General features: G+C 31.6%; 2 protein-coding genes across 3 annotated transcripts; both read right to left on the reverse strand.

Annotated features, from left to right (window-relative positions):
• Window positions 1–13,501: 13,501 nt before the first annotated feature.
• Window positions 13,502–14,508, reverse strand: LOC114169654 (protein SMALL AUXIN UP-REGULATED RNA 12-like). Its single transcript, XM_028054905.2, has one exon. The coding sequence runs from the start codon at window positions 14,199–14,201 to the stop codon at window positions 13,887–13,889; it is 315 nt and encodes a 104-aa protein (XP_027910706.1). The 5' UTR covers window positions 14,202–14,508; the 3' UTR covers window positions 13,502–13,886.
• A 7,413-nt stretch (window positions 14,509–21,921) lies between these two features.
• LOC114169652 (transcription initiation factor TFIID subunit 14b) lies at window positions 21,922–25,247 on the reverse strand. 2 transcript variants are annotated; one of them, XM_028054900.2, is made up of 6 exons: window positions 25,048–25,247; window positions 24,642–24,730; window positions 24,320–24,541; window positions 23,615–23,802; window positions 23,413–23,534; window positions 21,922–22,275 (listed from the first exon to the last, which is right to left on the reverse strand). In XM_028054900.2, exons 1-6 carry the CDS (start codon window positions 25,159–25,161, stop codon window positions 22,189–22,191), a joined length of 822 nt encoding a protein of 273 aa, XP_027910701.1. In that variant the 5' UTR covers window positions 25,162–25,247; the 3' UTR covers window positions 21,922–22,188. The 2 variants fall into 2 exon arrangements, with proteins under 2 accessions (XP_027910701.1, XP_085524667.1); XM_085668541.1 differs by lacking the exon at window positions 25,048–25,247 and adding an exon at window positions 24,819–25,036.
• Window positions 25,248–26,981: the final 1,734 nt, after the last annotated feature.

A 26,981-nucleotide genomic window follows, 5' to 3' on the forward strand; every position in this document is an offset into this window, starting at 1 on the left:
TCATAATCATATTAAAATATTAGTTAATTTTCAAAAACTTATTTTTAATTATGCATCAATTTGACGTAGAGTTAATTAAAATTGATTTTTTAATGGAAAATTATTACGTGTTTGATTTCCAGAATCAATTGTGTTTCCAGAATCAATTTAATTTCCAAAAACAATTAAAAAGTAAAAATATTTTTCTTAAGTTAAAAGCAGTCGAAGAAGATTATGTAACTATAAAGCTACTTATAATTATTGTTACAATATAATATATATTACACATTATATTCATTATTCCTGCAAAACATTGACTATGATATTTATTTAATACGTAACAAAGTGATTCTTGCATTTTTCACTCTTTGTTGTTAGAGTGAGATAGAAGTTTGAGAAAATAATGTAACAAAAACATGATGGCATATGAAAACTTTGTAAAATGAAATTTGAAGATAGTTCACAATTCCAATTACAAAAATTCCTTAAGTTCGAAGTTAATATAATTTTGTTGACTTTTTATTATTATTGTTAATGGAAACCATGATTACATGTTAGAACTTAGGAGGTCTTTCTGGTCGGTATTATATGATGTCTATGGAAATTTTGGAGCCTTAAAAGGACATAAGCTTCATAGCATTGTTGACTTCTTTCGTTTTTTTGTATGTTGACTTTAAAATATAAGAAAAAAATTAAAGTATAACAAATGTATTAACTAATTTAAAGATTAAATAAGTGTATAAATGTAAAGATATACTTTAAATGATAATTAATGTTATTTTAAAATTTAAATGAATATAAATATAACTAATAAATATAACTTTATAACATCTCTCATGCTTTAAAATTTTAAAATTATGCTTTGCACTTTGGAAGGCTCTCAATTTTCTGCCTTGCCACCATTTATTTTATTGCAGATTTACATCCACATGAACTATCTAGGGGTGTAGGTAGTAATTTTCATTTCAGAAGGTTCAATATATAAGATGAAAAATATATTATAAATTATTATATTGGATTTAAATAGTATTTAAAAAATTTATAATGATTCAAAATAATATAAAGCTTAAATTAAAAGAAAAAAATGAGTATTGAAATAAACTACGTAAATTAAAATGACAAAATAAAATATGAAAATATACATGTATGTAATAAAATTTAAAATTTATTGTCAGATTACTGCTTGCAATATTTCTTCTTTCGTCGATAGAAAAAACACAGATGTCAGTGTTATCAGTTTGTATGAAGATTAAATATTAAACTATCTTTAGTTTGAAAATATTATATTACTCTAAATTATTTATTATAATCGGCCACTGATAATTAACTCTTTATTTTTTTCTTACGCTCTCTGACCATGATATATACTGATGTTGAGTTATTGGTTATATAATAATAACTCAATGTTTAGAAATTCCTACCACAAATAATTTGATTAAATATTGTAATTGCTTAAAATCAGTAATTTTGTTTCATATAAACCTAATAATTGACATGTGTAGCATTGATATAAATAGTATTTTAGATATTTTATGTGAGCAAATAGTTTTTAGATTTTATTATTATTATTATTATTATTATTATTATTATTATTATAATTATTATTGCCAACCTGATTACATGATAAGATTTATTTAAGAGGTCATTATTGCCAGCATTTGTACATGACAAATTTAGAACTTTAAAGATTGTTACGTGGATAGGACATGCATAGTTGACTTCATTTTTCTTTTTTTAAAATAAAAAGTTACAATATAATACATGCATATATAATAATTTAAAATAATAAAGATAAAGATATAATTAGAAATACAACTAATAATCATGTCTCTTCATAGTGGAATTTTAGGACTAAGAATTGTCAACCTATGTTTGTGCTTTGCACTTTTGGAAGACTCTCAATTGTCATTCCTTCACTTTCAAGCTGGAAATTTGACATTTATTTCATTATCTAGGAGTGGAATCAATGATTTTTCATTGGAGGAGGTTAAATATATAAATGAAAAATATATTAAACACTCATTTATTGATATTAACTACTATTCAAATTCATGATAATTCAAATTAATATGATGCATAAATTAAAAGGAAAAGCCACGATGACATAGCCACAAATAAAATATATTTGTGGAATAAGTTTTAACTTTTTAAAACAATCATGATTGACTCTTATTATTTTAGACTTTCTGTATGTGATTCTTATTATTAATCGATTAATGGTTTGATGATTATCCCTAGCTTAAAATTTCATTCGGAAAATCCTACCATTAATTTCATTAAATACTATATTTGATTCATACATGTATAAAGTTGCGTTTGGAAAATTGTTTGACTCACATCATTTGTAGAGAAGTAAAAATAGTGCGAGCTTTACGCTTAATGGAATGAATATAAAAATACCCATTATGTAAAAGATTTTAGTTAAAAAAATTAATTTCAAACCCGTGTCTGGGCAAGAATAATGTTTTTTAGGTGTTTCTTACTTAATAAATATTATATTAATAAATATTTAAATATATATAATATTAAAATATATTTAGAGGTCGAGAAAAAAATTAAGCAACACCAGAAATCGAGAACAGTGAGAAATTGATAACCTTGAGACACTAGAGAAGCGTGAGAAATTGAGAACCGTGAGAAATTGTGAAAAATGAACAATTGAGATCTTTGAGAAATAGAGAATCATGAAAAACTGATAATCATGAGAAATTGAAAAACTGTGTGAAATTGAGAACCTTGAGAAATTGAAATTAAGAACTTTGAGAAATTGAGAACCTTGAAAAATTTATAACCTTGTGAAATATAAAATGAGAACATTGAGAAATTTAAAACTTTGAGAAATTTGGAACCATGAGAAATTAACAATTGTAAGAAATTGAGAATCTTGAGAAATTGAGAGTCATGAGAAATTGAGAACAATGGAAAATTGGGAACCGTGAGAAATTGAAAACCATGAAAATTGAGAACCGTGAGAAATTGAGACCTGTAAGAAATTAATAACCATGAGAAAACAAAAACCGTGAGAAATTGAGAACCTTGAGAAATTGAAATTTAGAACCTTGAGAAGTTGATAACCTTGAGGACCTTGAGAAATTGAGAACCGTGAGAAATTGAGAATTGTGAGAAATTGAGAACCATGACATATTGAGAACTGTGAGAAATTGGGAACCTTAAGATATTGAGAACCGTGAAAAATTGAGAACTATGAGAAATTGAGAACCGTGAGAAATTGAGAACTGTGAGTTATTAAGAACTATGAGAAATCGAGAACTGTGATAAATCGAGAACGGCGAGAAATTGAGAACCGTCAGAAATTGAGAACCTTGAAAAATTGATAACTTTGAGAACCTTACGAAATTGAGAACCTTGATCAATTGAGAACCATGAGAAATTGAGAACCATGAGAAATTGAGAACCATGAGAAATTGAGAATCATGAGAAATTGAGAATTGTGAGAAATTGAGATCCAAGAGAAATTGAGAACCATAAGAAATTTAGAATCATGAGAAATTGAGAACCGTGAAAAATTAAGAACCTTGAGAAATTGAAAGTAAGAACCTTGAGAAATTGAGAACCTTGGGAAATTGAAAACCTTGAGAAATTGAGAACCGTGAGAACTTGAGAACCTTGAGAAATTGAGAACTGTGAGAAATTGAGAACCGTGAAAAGTTGGGAACCGTGATAAATTGAGAACCATGAGAAATTAAGAACTGTGAGCAATTGCGAGCTGTGAGAAATTGAGAACCTTGAGAAATTGAAAATCGTGAGGAATCAAGAACCGTGAGAAATTGAGAGCCGTAAGAAATTGAGAACCATGAGAAATTGAGAGCATTAAGAAATTAAGAACCTTTAGAAATTGAGAACCGTGAGAAATTGAAATTGAGCACCTTTAGAAATTGAGAATCTTTAGAAATTGAGAACCGTGAGAAATTGAAATTGTGCACCTTTAGAAATTGAGAATCTTGTGAAATTGAAATTGAGAATCTTGAAAAATTAAAATTGAGAATAATCTTGAGAATTTGAGAACCTTGAGAAATTGTGAACCTTGAGAAATTGATAATCATGAGAAATTAAGAAACTTTAAAAATTAAAAACCGTAAAAAATTGAGAACTATAAGAAATTGAGAATTGTGAGAAACGATTATCAATTTCTCAAATTTCTCGATTTCTCAAAGTTCTCATGATTCCCAATTTTAATTTTACATAATTCTCAATTTCTCAATATTCTAATTTAATTTTTCAAAGTTGTCAATTTTTCATGATTTTTAATTTTAATCTCTTAAAGTTCTCAATTTCTCACTATTTTTTTTCTTACGGTTCTTAATATCATTAAGAATCTCAATTTCTCACTGTTCTTTTAACATTGTTATTTATTTTTAACTAAATGCATTTGCCCCTTTTACAGTTATATATTGAAATGATTAAAGTTGAAAGGATTTTGTTTGTAGTTGGAGAATTATTTTGAAGATTGTTTAAGAGAATAAGAATTTGGATTTTGTTTTTTTCTTTGTCATTCTTATGTTTTTCAAATTACATTCCTAGATAATAATTACTATCGGTGTGCTTTCAATACTTTTAGAAAAAAAAAACTCAATAAAAAATTTGGTCCAATAATATAGTATGAGTGTTTGAATAACGAAACGATGACTTTCTCCTAATCCCGATTAAAGAAACAGTGAGGACCAAACCTTTCATAAGATGTGGTCTTAAATCTTCATATGCACCAGATAACTCTATGATTTGACATGAGCTTCCTCATCTAAATCCAAAAGAATTTTCATACTTGCAATAATTGAGCAAGCACGATAACATGCAAATGGAAAAGATGGGTTATATCATATGTATATGACATAAAGAAGAAAAAGAAATAAACAATTGTAACGATAAAGATTTCTCTTGTATGTGATTAGGTTTATTAATAATGTATCGTTGTGGCCTAGTCAAGTATCATCATCTTTAAGAGATTGTATATTTGAATATGATAAGAAATGAAATTTAAGTCTAATTCAACTTCACAAAATAAGTTTATAAGGTAATGTTAGAAGTGGGACTTAAGTTAGGTTTAAAGACCACTTCTAACATCGTATTAGAGCCAAGTTAGAGCCTATCTTAGTGAGATTTTTTAGACATTCTGTTCCACCGCAATTGGGCCGTTAACGGACCGCTCATTAATTTTTAGTCCCACGCACGAAATGTATATACCTTGGCGTGAGGGGTGTGTTGAAAGTTCCACATCGACTAGAGATAAAATAATTTCATAATATGTAAGTGAAGTGCAAATCTTATCTTACAAGTTAGTTTGAGGGGCTTGAGTTAGTCTTAAAGACCACTTCTAACAGATAAATAAATAACAAGTTTCGCTAGTATATATTTTAATCCATAACTCTAATACTATTTTAAAAATTAAACTTAAATCAAAATCAATTTCAATAAATTAACTTATAAGATAAAATTTACGTGCAACTTTCATATACTATGAAATCGTTAAATCACTCCCAATGTGGACTCGTAATAGTTGGATTTATTCTATAAATTGGACAATGAATAATCAAAATCTAAAATCACAGTCGTTCATTTCACCATGATTTGATGCAAATGCATGATATCTTTCTATCTCTCTTTTTGTCTGGTATGGAGTCGATAACTCGATGCTTTTTCTCACTCACTTTTTTATCATTGTTGTTTTGAATGATATTGTTTTTCTTGAACTTGACCCCCTCAATCAACGAACCAAGAATTCAGCTTTGTTTCTGTCAATCCGTACGTGAACATTTTCAGAACATTATATTCAATCTTTAGTACTCATAAATCTAATCTACTGACATAAAGTTATACATGCACACCCAGAGTTAGGTTAGCCACGGAAAACAAAAAGGAGACTTCTATAAATTGATCTTAACTTTAACAAAAATAGAATTTTTAACTTTTTTTTTTCTAGGATTAAATATATATATTTTTTGTCTTTAAATTTTTAAAGTATTTAATTTCTTTTCTGTAAGAAAGTCATTATAAAACATATTTTTCAACAAAGAGTATAAAATATTTCTCATGTAACAAACGAAATAATAAGAAATAAGAAGTATAACTAGTAGCATTCTTATCTTTAACTTACATGAAATCTCTAAAAAATAATAATTAATGGGTTAAGTGAGAAATCTTGAAAGTAATGAGTACATATAATGCTCTTTTTGATTAATTTTAACAGTAAAATTTTGAAAAAAGAAAAACTGTGGAATTTCCAAGATGAAAAGGATCACGGGTTTCTTTTTGGTAGTGACTGTGTTGAGTGGATATACTGTTGTAAATCTAGAAAGAATAGAGTGATGCATGTGCAAGCACAGATACACATATATATTAAGTCGTTGGAGTGGTATCAATTAACGGCAATTCTGTTCCTTAAAGCAAAATCATGAATGTTAACTTCCATTGGAGGGTAGTTTGAAAAACAAGGTTGTAACCCAACAAAAATTAAGGGACATCTTCCGGTACATCCAATAAGTTTTATATCATTTAAGAATCGAGGTCAAATATAGTTTAAATACTATAATCATAACCATAATAAAAATGGGTCACTTAAGTGACTAACCGTATAACCACGACCAAAAAGGGGGTCACTTATACACCTGAAGGGAAATATATCATATGAAGAAAAAAAAACAACAACAAGGGACTCACCCTTGAGGGAAGATTATTGGGAATAACCCAAGTGTGAGTCAAAATCTCATATTAGATAGAAAAGACAAAGTTAAACATTATATAAGAATAAAGACCCATAACACTATTGCCTTAAAGTTTTGGTGTAAAACTGGTGTCAAATACCTTATAAGTGTAAGACTAATGTCATATAACCATATGGAACTACAATCTCTCGATGATCATAGCCATAACTCATATATAAACCATATATATGAAAAAATATAACCCAACACTTACATCCTTCATATTTTAAGGCGTCTTTTAAGGACAAATACGTGACAGAACTTCACACTACTCCAAAGCTGATAATATCTCAAAAATGTGGTTGTTGTTAAGCCGAGTACACTTTCTACTACAACGTTAAATTAGGGTCCTTGAAAATGAAATTGTTAATGATTTTGATTAGGGTTTTGTGAGGAGTGATTATTGAGGGCTAAGAAAAGTAAAAGAGAGGACCCACTTGGAGTGTTTGAATAATGATGGTCTAAAAGGATCCAATCCGAGACCAACTTATTGTTTGGAAGGAAAAGCATTACTTGGGTCAGCCTCAATGGATCTTGTCTTCTCATTTATTGGATTCTTCACAACATTTTTCCTCATCTTGGGTCCTCATGCTATCATTTCCCACATGCTAAACCCTAAACAATTCAACTTTTCTTAAAAGATACATCTATTTTATGTCTGCAACAAAATTTAAATATAAAAAGTAAAACACTTCCATGCCCTCCCCCATTTCAATGTTTCTCATTTACATCATGGGAATGGGAGTGTCTTCGTAAAGATGCTGAAATGTTTTGGTGGAAGAGTTTTGTGCTACATGCATACATGCCTTATCTCTTTCCGTATAATTCTAAAGCACTTTAATGAGTTTTAGGTGGGAAGGTACACATAATTAAGTTTTAAAAAAACACATATTTTACTTTTAGACAATCATATTCTGACTTTATTTTTATTTTTTGATTTTCATCTTTTATTTTATAACGTGGCTGAACGTGAGTCATTAATTAATGTACTATATTTTTCTTTGAGAGAATCAATAACCTACACTAAGTCAACATCAAAAATAAAGGATGAGAGTAAAAAAAATAGGAGTCATAGTATAATTTTCCTTACTTTTAAGGTGTATAATGATATTTTGATTATTATTTTTTGACTCACTTTTAATCCATCACTTCAATTATCCTCGTATCATCTTCTCACACCACTAAAGAAATCAAAATAGATAATTGAAACCATTAAAAAAATCAAAATAGAAAATTGAAAGGTGATTAAAATAATAGATTAAAAATGAATAAAAAATGTATCAAAATATTATTATTATTTTGATATTTATATAATTATAATTTATTTCGGAAAGGAAGTGTCATAAATTGATTTGGGAACAAGGGATTGGTCATGTCATCTATAAAAAAGACGTGTAACCTCTATCATTCCCTAAGCACACCTAATCCACTGCATTTGCAAATGGCATGTTCCTACTATTTAAAATTTGGGTATTTTTCTATTGGTTGATTTTGATTTGACCTTAAATTCAATTTATTATAAAGGAAAATCATGTTATCAATAATTATAACGGTTTATTTTAGGTAATTAACAATACAAATGAGATTATTATTATTATTATAACAAAATTTATTTTAACTAACAAAGAGATAAATAAACAGTGTTGTCAATTCTGTCAAAGTAGATTAATTGCTCTATGATAAAAACAACAAAATTCCATTACACACACAAAGTCAAGGATTGAAGATAGAGATGAAAAGAATAATGAGAAATGGAAGAAAAATAATGAAGAACATGTATCTATCTATCTAGCGTGACCTTCGGATAAACCTCATTAAACGAAACAATCATTCTGAATATTAATTCTTATAACTTATAATAATATATTCATTAAAAAATTTAGGAGAATATAATACACAATAAAAATACATGCACAATGCATTTGGGGTTTGTAAGAGTCGTTCATGCATTCTACGTATATGATGATTGGTGTTTGATTCGTGAACGAAGTATGATCATGTGATGGAAGGAATATGAGTTTTTTTTTTTTTTTCTTTTCTTTTTTTTTGTGGTGATGCCCTTGTGTTGTGGGGGCGTCAATCACGTGCAGCTCATACCTACCAAATTAAGGTGGGGTCCATCACTGTGCGAACTTCGATCACCTCCTAGCGCTACATCACAGCGACATTTCGGTGGATTCACAATCAGCGTTTTAGTTTTTCCCTTTTCTTTCTTGGATAGGTGACGGCGGGTGAGATTACACTTCCCCAAACCTGTTGGACCCGATATGGGATTCGTACTTTTGATATGAGAAGACAATTTTGTCCCTTCCTTCTTCTTCTTCAACAATAATACTAACACCTGAAACCAAATGGGAAATTTTGGCATCATCAACAACGGAATATTCCCTAGTTTTTTGATAAGATATGCTACCTTCAAAATAATTAATTTTCAACTTTTTCCGTAAACATTCGAGTTAAGATGTTTGAGATCCATGTTGATTATATATAAGTGAGTTTAAATTTCACTTGATTTGTATGATTGAGTTATACTTAAAGTTTACTTTTTAACCTGATTTGAGAATCTTAAATTAGAGTTTATCTTAGTATGATTTGTTGTGGACTGATCGGATAATCCATTAATATCTGATCTTTAAGAAAATTGATTGATGAGTTTCTTTCTTATTCTATATTTGAATTTACTATATAAGAATAAAGGTTTATATATATAGAACCATAATTTCTCAATGACTATAATACATAACTCAACAGTGGTATCAGAGAAAATGGTTCAGAGTGACTGACGGAATAACCATAACAAAAAAAATTTACTGAAATGACTGACCACATAACCATAACAAAAATGAATCACATACACCTGAGAGAAAATATACCATAGGAGAAAAAAAAAGACTCACCCTCACCATTGTCTTAAGATTTTGGGTTAAAAGTGGTGTCAAATACTTTATATATATATATATATATATATATATATATATATATATATATAAGGTATTTGACATCACTTTTAACCTAATACATTAAAATAATGGTGATAGACTTTTATATATATATATATATATATATATATATATATATATATATGTCTAATGTCATATATATAGAACTACAATCCCCTCCATGACTATAACTCGTATCAGGGAAATATATAAACCCAACATTATATTTATACGATGTGAAACTTAGAACTAGACTTAAACATTATGTTGGTTGTTTAAATTGATAAATATAGATGAGGCGAAATGAGTATAGAATTTATGATATAGCAGGGCATGCCGCAAATGGTGGAAAAACTACGTCTTTATTGGTGCCATTGCTATCTTTCTCAAATCTGTCTCAGCAGCCCAACACGCTTTCTCTATACTTACATTACACCCCACATTCCATCTCTTTCTCAGGGTCATTTTCACTGTCTTTAGCCCAACCTCAATAGTGATCACAATAAATAAAATGCTAAACAAAAACTGAAAAAAAATTGGTACAATCAAACACTTCACCACTACAGTGTTGTGGGGGGTATATTTGAACTGCTTCTGAAGTTACTTACCTGTATTTGATCAGATACCAACAAGTTCACTTTTACAGTAAAATTAGACCGTTATATATTTTGATGCAATGACAAATGTTCCCTGTTCCTCAGATGTTATGGGACTGAGACCTAGCTAGGGGTTTAGGGTGGTCATTGTTGTGGCTTTGTATTTATGTTTTCATACACATGCACATGCAGCAGGGTCTATATACCACTGTGTACCAGTACACAAAACAAGCCCTTATGCAGGGTAAGTCCACTTTGGTGTACATAATACTATACATAATTAAAACATTGACTTTGCTTCAACATGTGTTATTTATTGTTCAATAAAACTTTTCCCCACACAAAGTTCTTCCTTTTTTCTTTTTCACCATTTAGTTTAGCTTTTTCACCTTTTTTCTACCCTCATGAGCCCTTATACTGTACATAATCTTTTTACATGTTTTTTATAATGATAAAAACAAACCAAATATATCCTATTGCATGATGTTAGACATAACTGGCAATAGAAAACAAAAAGGTAACACTGATTGGATATTACCGGTCTGAATCTCAATCTGTTTAATAGTTGAAGATGGGAACCTTCCACGAAATTGAGAGAACACATGGGTGGGACACTCTAGTCTCTAGAGAAAAATTTTCAGCATAAAAATTGGACACAGTAGATCTCAAATATCCAAGTAAAGTAAAAGATAACAATATCTACATTATTCCATTGGGAATTTGATGTATCAACAAGTTAACTGTGAAGTACAGGCAAAGTGCAAATGCATTATTGGAGATAGAAACTAATGGATATATAGAACTGCATGTAGTTTGAATAATAGAGTTTGCAGAAACGTATTAGTGAATAAGTTGAGTTACAAACCATAATGCAGAGTTTTTCTTTTTCTTTTTCTTATTACTTCACTATCTACATGATACCTTCAAAATCGATACGTAATGAAGAATGAAGAAAATGATGTAGTGCCAAGTTGCATATATTTGTCTGAAGTTGAACTTTGTGTTGTGTTCTTTAAATTATATTGAATCTTTTATGGTCCAGAGAAATCAAACCCTCATGTGTAGGTGTGTGAACGACCTAGGGAGAGAGAAAAGAAAGGCATGGACAAGAGAGTAATGGGAGAAGATATTTTGTGTTTTTAATATTTATTTTTGTTTCTGAAAAGGGACATTGAGAATTAGATTAATGTAGGAAGGAGAAGACACATGATGAATGTTTTGCCAAGTTGGCGATGGAGCAAGGCAGTTATAACTTGCAAGAGGGAGTTGTGAATGTCAGTGGTCAGAAGTGTTTTGTGGCTGAAACCAAAAGAGAGAAAAAGAGGCATTAATAATGCAGAGAGGACCATCTCAGCACAGACACACTCTTATTTTCTCTGCTGGTCCTCCTGCAAAAGGAAAACCAGCTACTCTCAAACTTATTTTTCAGCCTTGTGTTCAGATAAAGCTTGTTTGAGGTGGATCTTGCAGTAGATAATTTTTCTCCAAGTCTTAGTGTTAGTAGAAAAAACTTCCTTTTTTTTGAGTATGTTGATAGACATACATAAGTTAGATGCAGTTATAAATGCAAAACTTGTTGTGTTCAATCAAATTTAAATTTTACTTTAAGTTATAATAAAGTTTTGCATTAAAGTACTTAAGCATAGGTTACAGTGATTTACAGCAAGAGCTTAATCTGCTTATACTTCTTGGGTCGACATGTGAAACTTCACTTCAATTCTGTAGAATAACACAAAAAATGAAAGTGAAACTAGTAAGTTTTGTGGAAGAGATTTGTATGTTGATAATTTGAGAGATAAGCCTATAGGAAAATAGCAAACACCAGTAAAAAAACACTTTTTATAATGATTTATTATATTGGTTCTATACACCAGTATAAAAGGTAATACTGTTATAAATATGATGAGATTTTCAGTATCGGTTAAACCCTTACACCAGTATAAAAGGTAATACTGTTGTAAATATGATGAGACTTTCTGTATCGGTTAGACCCTTAAAGTTGATAATGTGATTTTATTAGTGCAAGAAATAATTGAGAAGGACTAGAGTAGTGTAAAGTGAGGCTATTAGTGTTGCCATTAATCAAATAAATGTAATACAGTTAGGCAGTTTTTTGGTCTCTGTCAAGTTGAGAGGGCATGTAAAAAAGTGTATGAGCTTTTGGAAAAGAGAAAGGGTTGTAAGGGTAGTAGTACTTGCAGGGTTATTGTCTAGGTCTGCTCATGGCCACAACCATCATTTATGCCCTGTCTTCATCATTAACAACCACTTTGCTTGTATTGGCTTAAAACCATGGTCCTTCCACCAATCCAACTTCTTTTCTGGTTTTTCTTATACTATTAATTAACACAATTGCTTTAATCCTAAAATACTCTTTCATTTTTTTTCTAAGATAAGGAATCATTTATTGTGATGATCATTTGAAAGTGATGAACTTAATGAATATTCAAAATGTAAACAAACTTCAGCTTAAAGATTGAGTGAGTCAGTTACAACTTTCATTGGACTTACCAGAGACATTTAAAATATGAACGTTCTCCTTAGACAACATTTAAACCTTATCAACTGTTTTTCTTTTCTCAACCAAAGAAACTTTATTATCAGTATTATTACAGATTCGAATTTTATCATCAGCATTGTGCCATAGACGTTGGAAGTTCCACTGAAAAGAATGGAAATTGTGGGAGGTTTCATCATAGTTCATCTTCCTTGACATGATTTACTCTATTCATGGTTTAAAAGAACATATTTACAGGCTACAAAAGTGAGGAAACTTGACATGATTTTGGTTCCTGTACAATTATACAGGTGAAAGAAAAATTGTGAATTAACACTTTTATACCACTTGACATTTAGAGAGATGAAAAAAAAAGAAAAAAAATGTAAATATAATAAACATTATACGAGACAAAAAAGATAAAAAATGTCCACAATAATCACTGTAGAAAATCTTACAATGTGATTGCCTTCTTTCATTTTCTAGCAAGTTGGGATTGTTTAAAAGTTAAGCCAAGCCGTACAGTGTTAACCCGTACAACAATGGTACTGTCCATTAACTTTTTTTTTTCTTTTCTGAATAATACACAGTTTTCCAACAGAAAAAAACTAAATTCTTAAAAAATTGTGAGTTTAATACTTTAATCTGCTCGCTGCAACAATGAATTCTTTTCTAACTTGTGATCCTTATACTACTAATAATGTCGCAGATCTTGGTTGTTTGAATTTGAATTAAATGGAAGGTTTGTGTGTGACTTGGAAGAGTAGAACATAGATGATGAAGTGGTTTTCATTGACATAAAACTTCTCTCACAGGGTATATTATATAGAAACCTCTGCGAGGAAAACTTGAAACATTTGTACAGTTTTTCTACCATGAAATCTTCATGGAAACAAAGTTAGAGTCGCACAGTTGACTTCATAACAGGTTGTTCCGACAAACCCACAAAAAAGACAAGAAAAGAATGAGATGGATTTAGAAGTAGCAAATGAAGAAGAATGTGAATGAGAGGCCAATGAAGAAGAGAGGCCAATGAAAACGGCAATGACGAAGGGAGAAAAAAGAAGCAAAAAGTGGTGCTTCAACTTGGCCATCCTCTTCAGTCAGAACCATAGTGTAAAATAAACCTCGTCCTCGTCCTCGTCCATTGTCTGTTTCATCTCAACGAGGATGTTAGAGACCTGAAGACAACTTCTTCGCAAGGAATGGTGAGACCCATCTCGTGATCGAAGCCAAACTCTTCTTCGGCTTGTCGAAGGAGGGATTGGAACTCAGGGTGAGCGAGGAATGAGATTGGCACAATGTACCTAGTTCTGTTTTCACCCACATAAACAGCAAAGTGGCCTTTTGGGACATCATCGGGGTGGCCATCATCCTCGTACCCGTTTTTCTTTCCTAGGCTTGAACACCTCTTGAGGATCTGCTTCAAGACTGCATGTTGTGGAAGCTTGTTTGATTTTCTGATGGCCATGTTGTTGAGTGGTTGAGATGTGATGAATGAGATGAGAAGAGAGAGTGAAGAAGAAGATGTTGATGATGATGATGAAAAATAAGAAGGGTGATGAGGGGGTATTTATGGAGAGGTTGAAAAGAGGGTGATGTGGAGGGAGTGTGGGGTAGGAGGCAAATTAAAGGGCAGACCACGGGTGTTTTGGGGTTTGTGTATTTGTGCAAGGACATGGTGGGAGCCAATCCCATTGGCTATACTGTTCTATGTTGGTCCTCCTCACGGCAACATGGTCCCAGTTTCACTCTACTCCTCCTTCAATTCTTTCCCTACTTTTCAACCTTCTTATTCACCTCTCTTCTTTGCTGGTTTGATTCTGCATACAACATATTCTAAATGATGTAGTCAGCACCAAATACACATACATGTAAGTCAGATAATTAATTAACAATTAAGAGATTATAATACCTTAAACTCATAGATTATGTCTCACCTACAGAGCTTAGCTTCATTCAGGTAAAAACACATGTAAATAGTGTAAAAAAGACACTATTTGCTATTTATGATTTTTATACTAATTATTGCATGTATTACCTCTTACGTGATACTGACTTGAGTGTCTGAGTGTCTTTGCAGCTAACTTGATCCATAAACTTAGAAGATCTCAACTGTGTTGGAAAGAGTGTGGAAACATCCTCAGAGGAGAAGTGCAGCTTGGACATGTGGATTAGACCTTGCAAGAACCTTGGACAACACTATTCTACTCTTTCAATCTCAGTTTTCTCTCAATAACCCTTTTATGCACAAAGTTTTATGATTACTTCTCATATTTGTAACCCTTCCTGAATTCACAATCATGAAAGAGGGTTACTTTTAAATTGCATGATGATATTTGATTCACACTCAAAATGTTCGTCTACTAGTTAGGAAAAGAAAGGAGATCCATTAATGGTAGTAAACCAGGTTTCTTAATAAAGAGTAATTATCAACAACATATAAATAATTGAGGTCACAAAAAGAAAAATAGAAAAGTATTGGTGAAAAAGAAAGTTGTGTATCACAGTTTTAAGAAACATATAATAGTTTCATTCCGTAAGGTACTGAAGAACTGGTTAAGAGAACGTGTGGCTTATATAGAGTCCCCGGAATTTGGTACATCTTATATGTAAGACCCTTTTTATTTTGATTGTATACATAAAAACTTTGATTTTGATTTAGTGCTGCTAACTGTGCTAACTAGTAACTCCACTGACGCAAATGATCGTAAACACAATTCGTTATTTTAGAGCGTAAATGTTGTGTGATTGAAGGAGAAAGTGAAGGGAATTTAGAAGAATTTTTGAATGGAATGATGCAGAGTTTCTATGAAATCATGAAGACACGAGTCTGGTCCTGGTGATGGTTTGGCCATTCTGGTTGTTCGGGTTGTGATACTGACGAGTGAGAAGTGATAAGTGACTCATGCAACAGAAACCCATGTGTGTGTTGCACTGTTATTCGTACTTTACAGGTTTTGGATTCGGTTTCATAACTCTACCTCCAAGTTCAAGTGTAACTAACACCTGCCACAGCAAACTACTGAAACATTTCGAAACATATAGCCTAAACACTCTGGTCCTTTTGTCGCCCATTTCATCCAATTCACATGACCACCAAAGATTAGGTATTTTTGGATAATAGCTTAATCTAGTATTTACCTAATCAAATTTTACCGCACCAATAAAAACTTCATCTTAATTTTTTTTTTCAAATAACATAACACAAAGAAAGCAATTAAATTAAATAAGAGTAACACATTCTCTTTAAACCAAATGAGATTTAGGATATGAAGTTAAGACACACCTTACAAATAATATTTTTTCGTGTTTGACATGTATTGGAACCGACGCATATATAACACTCATACGATATGTATTTGTAAAGTGTCTAATTTAAAAGATTTTTTTTTTGTGTCTTTGACATAATTTTAACATTACTCTAGTATAATGTTAATAAGAATAAATGCGATGATTTTCTAAAAATATTAACTTGTAAATTTATTGCATAAATTGCTCTTATGATTATTAAAATAAAGAATAAATATGATATGATTACTATTTTTCACCTTGGGATATTAGATAAATGAATTAGATTCATTTTCATATTAGGTAACAATATGTTTAGATTGTTATATTTGATTAATCTTGTTTATGGACAATTTTAACTCTATAAATATTGATTGTTAAATTAAATCATTTATAATGATCTTATATATATAGATTCATGTTTTCACGTCTCACGTTCTATAAACTATATCCTTCAAAGTGTTCATGTCCCGTGTCTGTGTCATGTCCGTGTGAATATCCGTTCCACATATAGAAAAAAAAATGTAATGTTGTAATAAGAGTAATTTGTTTTCCTAGACGCTTCATCACCTTCCAATTTCTAGAAAAAAATGATTATCATATATATATATATATATATATATATATATATATATATATATATTGGTTGGAGCATAGTAGCCTAATTGATCCCTATCTGCTATGCTGATTAATTAAGAAGCTAATTAATTTAGATAAAATGATGCATAAGCAGCAGGCTAAGCTGTCGATGGAAGGTGCAGTTGTCATGGTCAACAACGTGGTTGGTTGGTTAGTTGTTTTCACCGAAGACATTGGTATTTATTAGAGGAAAGAGTATAGAAGGATAGGCTGAATGTGTAACAACAAAAGTAACCGAAAACTCAATTGTGATTGTGAATGATGCAAGTGGGGGTGAATTTACTAAGGTTTGGGAGTGAGAATTTGGCATGAATCCCAACATTATAGTTCCATGTTCAATCCAGTGACAGAGAGAGATGTGGTAGCATTTAGATTCCTTTGGACCATGTAATCCGATGTAGCAGAGTTCATGGTTGGACGCAATGCTTAGTGCACTCAGAAATCAGTGTCTCAACAATGCAGGGCTTCCCATGTGGCCCTGCCTAAGCCATCACCACTAGATAACATTTTTGTGTAATAAGACATAAATTATATTCAATGCGCACCACTATTTAGGTTTAACCTGCACCACCTTGCTTCTTTACCTCACCTTTCTTTCTTTCCCATGCCCACATTAATAAATTCATCTTATTAATAATATTATTCAGTCACCCTTATCATATACGGTAGTGTCCGGCATTTTAGTCATCTGTCCTCCCATTTCTGTCTCTCTCAATGCCAAACCCCATGCTAATTTGTAGGACATCAATAACATCCATTCACAAGCACACATTCAACCACCTAAACCAATACCCACACAACATTATTACCACCACCCTTTGGTGGAAGATTCACCGGAAAGATACAAAATTAACGAGACACGAGTCTAACTCACTTAATGTATTTATGTCACTTCTAATGCAAAACACAATGAATTTATGAGTTTTGTTCCTTATACAAATATTAGGAAATGAACTTTAAATCTAATCCAGGTTCACAAAACCAACTGTTGGAAGTTCTACATCGACTAGAGATAAGGCGAATTCACAATATATAAATGAGGTGCAAACTCACCTTACAAGCCGGTTTTGTGGGGTTGAGTTAGGCTTTAAACCCACTTCTAACATGGTATCAGAGTTAGGTTAAAGGCTATCCTAGCAAACCGCTATCGGACCACTAATTGTTCCATGTATGAGATGAATATACCTTGGCGTGAGGGGGTGTGTTGGAAATCCCATATCGAATAGAGATAAGGCCAATTCAGAATATATAAGTGAGGTGCAAATCTCACCTTAAAGCCGGTTTTGTGGAGTTGAATTAGACTTATAATTGAATTTATATAACTAAAACGTTTTCTTTTGATCTGTTAATGTCCTTGTAAAACTGGACCTTAGGAAAGCGAGGGATTTTATGGATTTGGTGGTATAGAGAAAATTGAGAAAGAGGAATGATGGGAATGGATGTGATGGAAAAAGTAAGGTGGAGAAAGAAGAGATGAAAAATTGGATAGTTGTGTCGGTTTGTTTGTAAGGAAGAACGTACCATAATAGTAGCAGTTGTAGCAGCATATGAAATGAGTATAAATGAAAAAGAGAAATGTATTACAGTGTAAGGTAAGGTGTAGATGGGAAACCAGATAAACGGATGTCGCATTCCTTGGACAGAGGGTTCATGTTCTGTGAATGAGATTAATTGGAGAAAGAGATGGAATTAAAATTAGGGAGAGAGAGTTGAAAGGCCCACCATTTTCACCAAAATGCGGTGCTCTGAGGAGCAAATCAACGAAGGGGATGTTCTTTTAAGTTGATGGAGACTTAACCTTTACTTTGGCACATGAAGGCCATGTTACTCTTGCTCCCAAAATCCACTTGCTAAGGCCCTGTTTCTCAGATCATTCCAACCACTTGAAAACGCCCATCTTTACTCACATGCCTAACCTCTATTTTTTTTACTTTCCAATGCAACCAACCTCAACCCTCAACACCCTTTTTTTTCTTCTTCTTTACTGTCACACCAACTCTTCTTCTCATTGTTGTGTGAAATAGTACATTCTTCGAATCAATTTCCAAGTTAGTTTTGTATATTACAGACAGGTTTTATAGAATCGAGTTAGGTTTAAAGTTTGTGTTTTAAGATGGTCTCAGAGTAATCCGAAACCTATTTTAACGAGATTTATTGTTTGTTGAACTTATTGTGCCACCCACTATCAGATCACTATAAGACTATTCATTAATGTTTTTTTCCACTCTTAGATATATATATCTTAATGTGAGAAGTGTGATATAGATCCTGAGATGTATATACTTTATCGTGATAAGTGTGTTAGAAATCTCATATTGACTATAAATAATATGAATTTATAGTATATAGATTAGTACAAACTTAACCTTACATACGTGTTTTGTAGAATTGAGTTAAATTTAAAGAATAATTCTTAAAAATTACTTTTTTTTCCAAGTGAAACTCCTGAGTGACTCGGATTCGATAGGTCTAATATGATAAGAAAAATAATCAGAAAGCATTATGGTTAAAGAGTGATAAAATATAATGAAGGTAAAATTTTCATTACCAAATGGTCAAATAAGAAGTATAATCAAAAGGGCCTCTTGTTCATACAAGTGCTATCAAACACATGTCTTTCTTCTTGTGTGCACTCCACACGTTTACGTAACTAAAATGAAATTCACATATTTCTTCTTATGTGACCGACCATCAAATATTTTGATGTCAAGTTAAAGAAAGATGTGTTATAAAGAAAGCACGCTTGTATAAATTTCCCAATTATATTACTGGTTTATATGTTTGGTGTTTTTTGTAGAGTGTGAGATGAGATCCCTTATTTAAGCAAGATAATATTATATATGTAATATGTATTCTTTCAGCAGGTAAAAAAAGTAGGAGCTCATTCAAATATGAAGAAAACATTAAATTTTTTCTTTATTATCTTAATCTTATGTAGGTTTATTCATGTATATGTTTTATTTTAATAAGAAAGCATTTATGAAAAAGCATGGCAAATGACAAGTCAATTCCATGATGAAATTTGTTTGTTTCTACTAATTCAAGACTCTTATCCTATCCAAAAACCTAAGCTTGTGTCCATCTTAAGGAAATATTGAGTTCATTCTTGTTCTACTTTATAATAATAATAATAATAATAATAATAATAATAATAATAATAAGAACAAATATTTATTACTTATGCATAAAATAGATTGAAATGTCGCTCACAGCTGGCACAACACAAGCAAAGGCTACGTGATGACTTGATAGCCCAAATTGAATCCAACTATCAAATTTTCTTTTGTCAAAGAATGATATTTTGACATTCAATTTTCTTTTTTTGATTTCATTTAATATCCTCTATGATGCACTTATATGATACGTGTATCATGTACGATATGTCAGACATGTTTATTTTGAAAACAATATATATGATACGTGATATATACATATTGTTTACTATACAATAATTCTTAAAAACATGGTAAATATACGATTGTTATTGTGTGAATCCAAATTAAAATCATTTGTATTAAAGTTGTTAATGTAATAAATTATAAATTATTGTCATAACAAAAGTATTATTGTTTTATAAATTAGATATATCATTGATAAATATGGTAAAGTACCATATATAGATATATGTCAGACAAATACGTAATCTAAATTAAAGTATCGATAAATATCGTTCTTTATTATCTTTCACTCTATCTTATTCTTTATAGATAAAAAATTTACTTTTGTTGAGATAATTTTACTCGTATAATAAATTATCAAATGGTAGTTATTGGTGTCAAAAGAATCTTTTTCCTTGTATTCTTATGAGTACCAGCGAAGGTACCAAAGGGCATTCCTTTCTATGAATAACATGCATTACTTTGTTGTACCAATGTACCTGCAAACTACCTAGTTGGTAATTTTTGGTCTGGTGACTGTACCTGCTCAAAAGAACATGAATGTGGGAACCTCACTTAGAACTACAAAACCCACCAAAATAAAACAGCTGGAAGTTGGATTTTCCCATTAACGGCAAGCCCTAAGGTCTACTGGTACAACATTACCCACCCAAACCCACTCAAATGTGTGTATGTTATGCCAGCCTTTGAAGGGACCCTACCCTTCCTCAACCCACTTCAATGCATTACCATTTCAAAACATTTTGTATAATCATTTCCCCCTACAACTCAAACCTACACCATTTTCATCATTCACACTTACTCAACACCTCCACCACTAACCTATATTCACTCTTTAACATGTGCCTATTTGGATACCTTTTTTTATACCTTCCAAAAAATTGGGTTCAGAACAACTAGGGTTTTAGTAGCCTATCATGGAACTTGTCCTCATGTCCAATTTCCCCATTCTCTACTCAAATATTCTTAGTTATTAGTTGTGATTTGAATAACTATGAAAAATTAATGAATAAATATGATTGAAAGCCTAATGCTTCTCCATGATTTTGTTTAAAAGTATGCACATGCTTAAAAGTCAAAGTTTTCAAAAGGTTGCAAATGCTTTTATATATTTTTTCACCAGTTTTTGTTTATGAGATTCAAATTAAAATAAATGTTTGTTATCTTTTACAAGACTCGATTCATTACGTCTCTCTCTTGTATTAATTATTTTTCAAGAGGTTATTCTCTAACACAAAAAAGGTATTGCTGCCAATAGCTTTAAGACATGATTGTAAATTTGAGTTATATTTATTGCTATCAACTAAATTTAACTATTTCCTTCATATTGATAAATTAGTTAGTTGAGTCTTATAATTAGGAATAGTACAGGGAAAGTATTTTAGTTCAGTGATAACTGCATAAAGTAGAGCATGAAACTCAGACCAATTCACAAATTTAATTAAATAAATATATTAGTGCAACATTAATGCCTTCCTTTCCATAAATCAATCACAGGAATAACCATAAATGTTTATCATATTTTCATAAAATTAAAAATTTATCAAGTGTGCTACTTCGAGTATGAAATCACCACTGGGTGTGTATTAACAGTAACAATGCTTACACATATCCCTAAGTTTTCAGATAATTTACCTGCACATATAGCCATCAAGCATATAATTACTTTATCTCTCACAAATACAATTTAATGGGTATCCATCAAATCAATTACCCAATAGTAGGATTCTGTCATGTCAAGTTTAAAAATATATTTGACAAAAACTTATTAACAAATGCTTAATTGAATTGCTTATTTTAGCTTGTCTTTAATTGCTGTCGACATGATATATCTATTTTTTTTATTCAGATGACATATCTAAATTTTATAGGTATATTGAATATACGTTATAATAAATGAGAAATACTACACTTTCTAATCTTTTATGGTTAAATCATACACATTAAGCCGCTTCTGTTTATTGGCAGAGTTACACTACTCTAAAATTACAACACCGTTGACAAAACAAAAATGAAACAAGTTACAATACAGTTGAAGAATCAACTAGCTGATTAGAAGCACACAATCCATCCCATTCTTCTGCTCCCTCAGTCATTACAAAAAAAACCTCCAAAACCCTAATTGTACATCTACTGGTCAGAAGAAGATTTAAACTGCTGATGCTGTCCATCTATCAAGTTTATCTGTCGTCTGAGTTTAGCAATATGTGCTTGAACCTGAATTTGGAAGCACAATGAGTTTAGTCAAAATTTTCTTACTACTTTAAGATGATTGAACAATCAAAATCTACAAGAAAAGTTAAAACATGCTCACAATTAACCAACAAAAAAAATAGACTCAACCACACCTTTCTCAGGTCCCCCTTGTGATTCACTACCATAAATGGGGATATACAAGTAACACTAAGGCAATCAACAGCTTATGAAGCGCATACAAGGAAAAGGATTGTAATACAGACTTCAACACACTGACAAAGCCCAGTGATTTGGATGAAGATAAAGTTCTTCTACACAGTGTGCTCTCAAATTAAAAGGAAAATATGAATAATGTCAGCATTATATGCCCCACATAGAAAATGATTAGAACATATAGAACCCACATATGTTGATGATAATGGATGTGTTAATTAAATCGTTAACTGATGAACAAGTAGGAGTGATGGAACATGATAGCTATTAAATAAAACTAGAATAATGTTAATCAGCATATAGACCATCGTATCTGTCTTCTGTCCCTCACCTCCTTCCCCTCGGTTGGCTCCGTGTTCTTTACTAGTTGAATTAAATTATTTAATTACAACCCAGAATCCCATACAACCACACATATACAACAACGTAAATTAAGAAAAAACATTTCTTGATTCTATTCCGATACTTCAAAGGCACAGTTATTTAGAGTTCAACTAATCCACAAAAAGGGCCATACAAACAAAAATAAACTCCCAAGCAGAGATCATTAGTCACAGTTTCTTGACGGATGAATCTGAAGTACATGTTCTGAAAAACAGAAAATTTTAAGAAAAAGAAATCTGCAAAAATTCTTATACATATTCCTTTTTTGATCAAACATGAACCTTGCATCAAGATCGTAAATCATGATACTATTCCTACAACATTTCTCCATACAGAACTATCTGGTTCATCTATAATTTACATTGCTAAGGGTTTTTTACTATATACAAGAGATCAAGTATGATGCAAACTTTTCTACTTTGTAAAGATGCAGGCTTCTGCTTGCTGTCACGGCTCATTTTAATCCATGAATGTACCATTAAGGCATCAACAATTGATAATCGATTTGACATCCATAAATATTACATACTTTAAATATGATAAAAACATTGTCATACATACCTGCTGTCGAGCTGCTGCAAGCTGTAAGAGCTCATCTGCTTCTGAGAAATTCGTGAACCATTGACTTAAAGAATGATCTTTGGTATCACCTTTCCTCCTTTTACTTGCATCCTCAACAGGTACTGCATTTCCAAGTTCTTTCAACTCAAGCATGGAAAATGGAAAGCTATAGATAACAGGGAGTAATTGCTACATAACATACCGGGAGGAGGCAACGTAAGCCCAGGAGGTAATCTTGGCAAGTTCACAGCTGGATGACTCTGCAAACGAGATAAAAAGGCCTCTGAAGGATCAGGGAAAACTATCTCGTCATAAAACTCTACAACAACAGGCTTCTTTGCGGACATGGAACTGTTTTCATCCTCTGGATACAACTTCAAGTGATGATATCTGTATATATATCACTCTTCAATAGAATACAAGGTTCAGAAATTATTTTGGCATTCACATAAAATGGTTTGCAATCTGCATGACTAGTAACAAAGGATACGAGGTTGTATTGTCATCTAGTATATCATTAGATAATATTCAAGCACTTGGGCCACATATACTGCACACTCTTACCAAACTTTGCAGTTAGAAAAATAGATGTTATTTATATAGTCATCCAAGCTTATCATTGATAATAATGAAGCACTCCAGCCATATTGCTCAATCTATCTAACTAAACTTAGCAGGGAATAGAGCTGCACTCTTGTAGAATTTCAGAAGCATAAGCAAATTGTAGACGATTGAAACATGCCAGAAAATCAGTTGACATTTTGCATACCATAAAAAAATTCAAGCATACTTGAACCTCTACACTGAACCAAGAAATCGGAGCATCAATAAAAGGTTCAATAATATATTTTTTTTCCTGGAAGCAGACTACCAGCAACTAAATCCAAAGCAGTAACCAACCACTCACAAGTTCAAAGGCTTGTCACAAACATCACTGTGAAAATAAAGTGTGATCGCAACTTCAAATTCCCCCCATCCTGCCTCTGAGAGTTCAAAAGGTGGTGACTCCACAACACGGGTGGGATTATTGAAACTAGAATGCAACTGAAAAACAACACGCTTTATTACCGCCCCAAGATCCTCATTGGTTGCTCCACGAACATATACTGTCCATTTATGCGACTGATACCTTACATAACACAAACATGGCGACTTTCTCAACTTTAAAATCCATTTTAGTGACTTCAAGCAAAACATTAGATCAGTTAGAGGCAATGTAGGATACTTACTCGCTAGCCTTTTTCCCAAGCCAAAATGCTATGTTCCCATACACTATTGGAACGCTTATTTCCACATCTTTGAGTTTCTTACCCAGGTTCTACACAAAACCCAGAAATGGTTATACTTGTATAATGATCAATACAAAGAACCTATTTAGTAAAAAATACAGAGGAATTTGTTTTCACTTTGTATGATATTCTAAAATCATATTTGCTGTTCTGAACATTGACTTTAAGATCCTTGTAGTGCTATATAATAGCTGCAAATCAAAGTTTCGAATTTGAATCAATGACGGAAACAAGGTGTAATCTTTACGCAGTCCCAAAAGCGCAGGATTTGTGGGAAATCGCTATTATGGCGATTTGGAAAACGAGGTTGCTGGTTTTATCCGAATTCGAATCGAAACAAGGTTACCTTCTTATCGTTGTCTTCAGATTTGCCCATTTTGGTTCGCTGGGATTTGGGGGTAGGACCACTTAATTCTGGCTGATCTTGACCGTGCTTTTTCGAAGATGAGCTGTTGGTCATATCAATCAACGACCTCGTCTCAAAAGTAGAAGCTCAATCTGAGCATCTAGTTTTAGGGTTCGTATGCTCCTCTGCCAAAATTGTGAAGCAGTATTCGTCACTTTTACGACGTCGTTTTTGCGTCAGCAGAAACACCTAACGAGCCCAACCCAATACCATAGTTGTATAATTTGAAAATTTCTTCCTGCACCCCATGTTTTTCTAACCCATAAAAAGTTAAATTTGTCCTCCCTACTTCCTTTCTCCCCTACAGCACCTCCATACCTTTTTTTTAGAGGTAGCAAAACGGGCCACTCCAGCCCATTTTGATCCAGTTCGTATGACTTGTAAAAAATGAGTCGGGTTGGACTGGTTCGTCAAACAAAACAGGCCAATAATCACAACTTGTCCTGTATAGACGGGTTAACAGGTTGGGTCGGACAGACCCGCCCAGTTTTTTATTTTTATTTTTAAAAGTTTTTTAATTTGTTTTCAAATTTTTCAAACTTTTTTATCTTTTAAATTTGTTTATATATACATATAAATTATTATTAAAGTCATATTTAATCAAATAAAATATTTTTTAAATTTTTAATTGATTAGTTAATGTTTTTAATTAGATAAGTTAAAATAATTATTAAATTTACATATTAAATTATTCAATTATAACTAATAATTCAAACTTAATTGGTAGGGGTTAATGATTTAAATTACAATACTATTATATATTTATACATTTAAAATATATAATATAAAATTAATCTTTTTAATTACTTTTATTTTATTTTATTTTTTTAAAACGGGCTAACATGTCAGGATGGGTTGGCCCATCAAGTTGACGGATTGAATGCGACAGACCAAAACGAGCTGACGGGTTGAAATCTTCAACCCAACCCATTCCTTTTAACACGGACTAACGGACTGACCCAAACCCAGCCCGTTTTGCCATCCCTACTTTTTTTCCTCCACCCTACCTTTTTCTTCCACCTCTACCCAATTTTCTTCTTCCACCTCCATCTCCATCTTCATATGCATCCCATCTTCTTCTTCCACCTGTACCCCATCATTTTCTTCCACCTCCATCCTATAAAACATTTGCAAACTAAAACAAATAACAAGATCATAATAATATAAGAAAAAGATGAGAATATTACCATAAAAGACGTAAAATATAAATTTCTGATTTCATAATTCGTTTACATTCTAGATCATACTATCCGTAATACAAAATTATATTACGAATTATACCGTTCGAAATATAATTATATATTATAAATTGTATAATCTAAAATATAAATTTATATTACAAATTATATAACTTGAAATATCTGCCACGATCCATAACTTTACTTACAACACAGATATAATTGAATATTTAAAAAATATGGAGTTGCAAGAAGACATTCCCAAATAAGTAATATCTGTACAATCCCAAGTGATCCTATTCAATCGTATATTTTATCATTTGGCAGACCCTAAAAAGGTCCAATATACAAAGGATGAGTGTGAGATCCATGTAATATCTTAACGTACTTATAGTAATGAAGTAAATTCAATCTCGTAATCACTTTCTACTCATAAACTCACTCTAAATATCTTGAGGGTCGGAGTCCTTTGCACGTGGACTTCCGAGTGATCCAGAGTTCAGCGATAAGCCAATCAGGTTTATACAATCACTTATCCACCGTGTTTAAAGTTTTCACTCCAAACACCCAAACAAGATTTTTTGTTACTTTGAAACACAAACAACAGAGGTATCTGCGTAACCTCATTTAAATCAAGAAGCCATTGCAATTAAACTAATGTCTGTGATGCAAACTATCCTACCAACATTCTTAATT

This window comes from Vigna unguiculata, chromosome 11, assembly GCF_037176805.1.
Source record: "Vigna unguiculata cultivar grain cowpea cultivar isolate G323 ecotype 2 chromosome 11, ASM3717680v1, whole genome shotgun sequence".
NCBI lineage: Eukaryota > Viridiplantae > Streptophyta > Magnoliopsida > Fabales > Fabaceae > Vigna > Vigna unguiculata.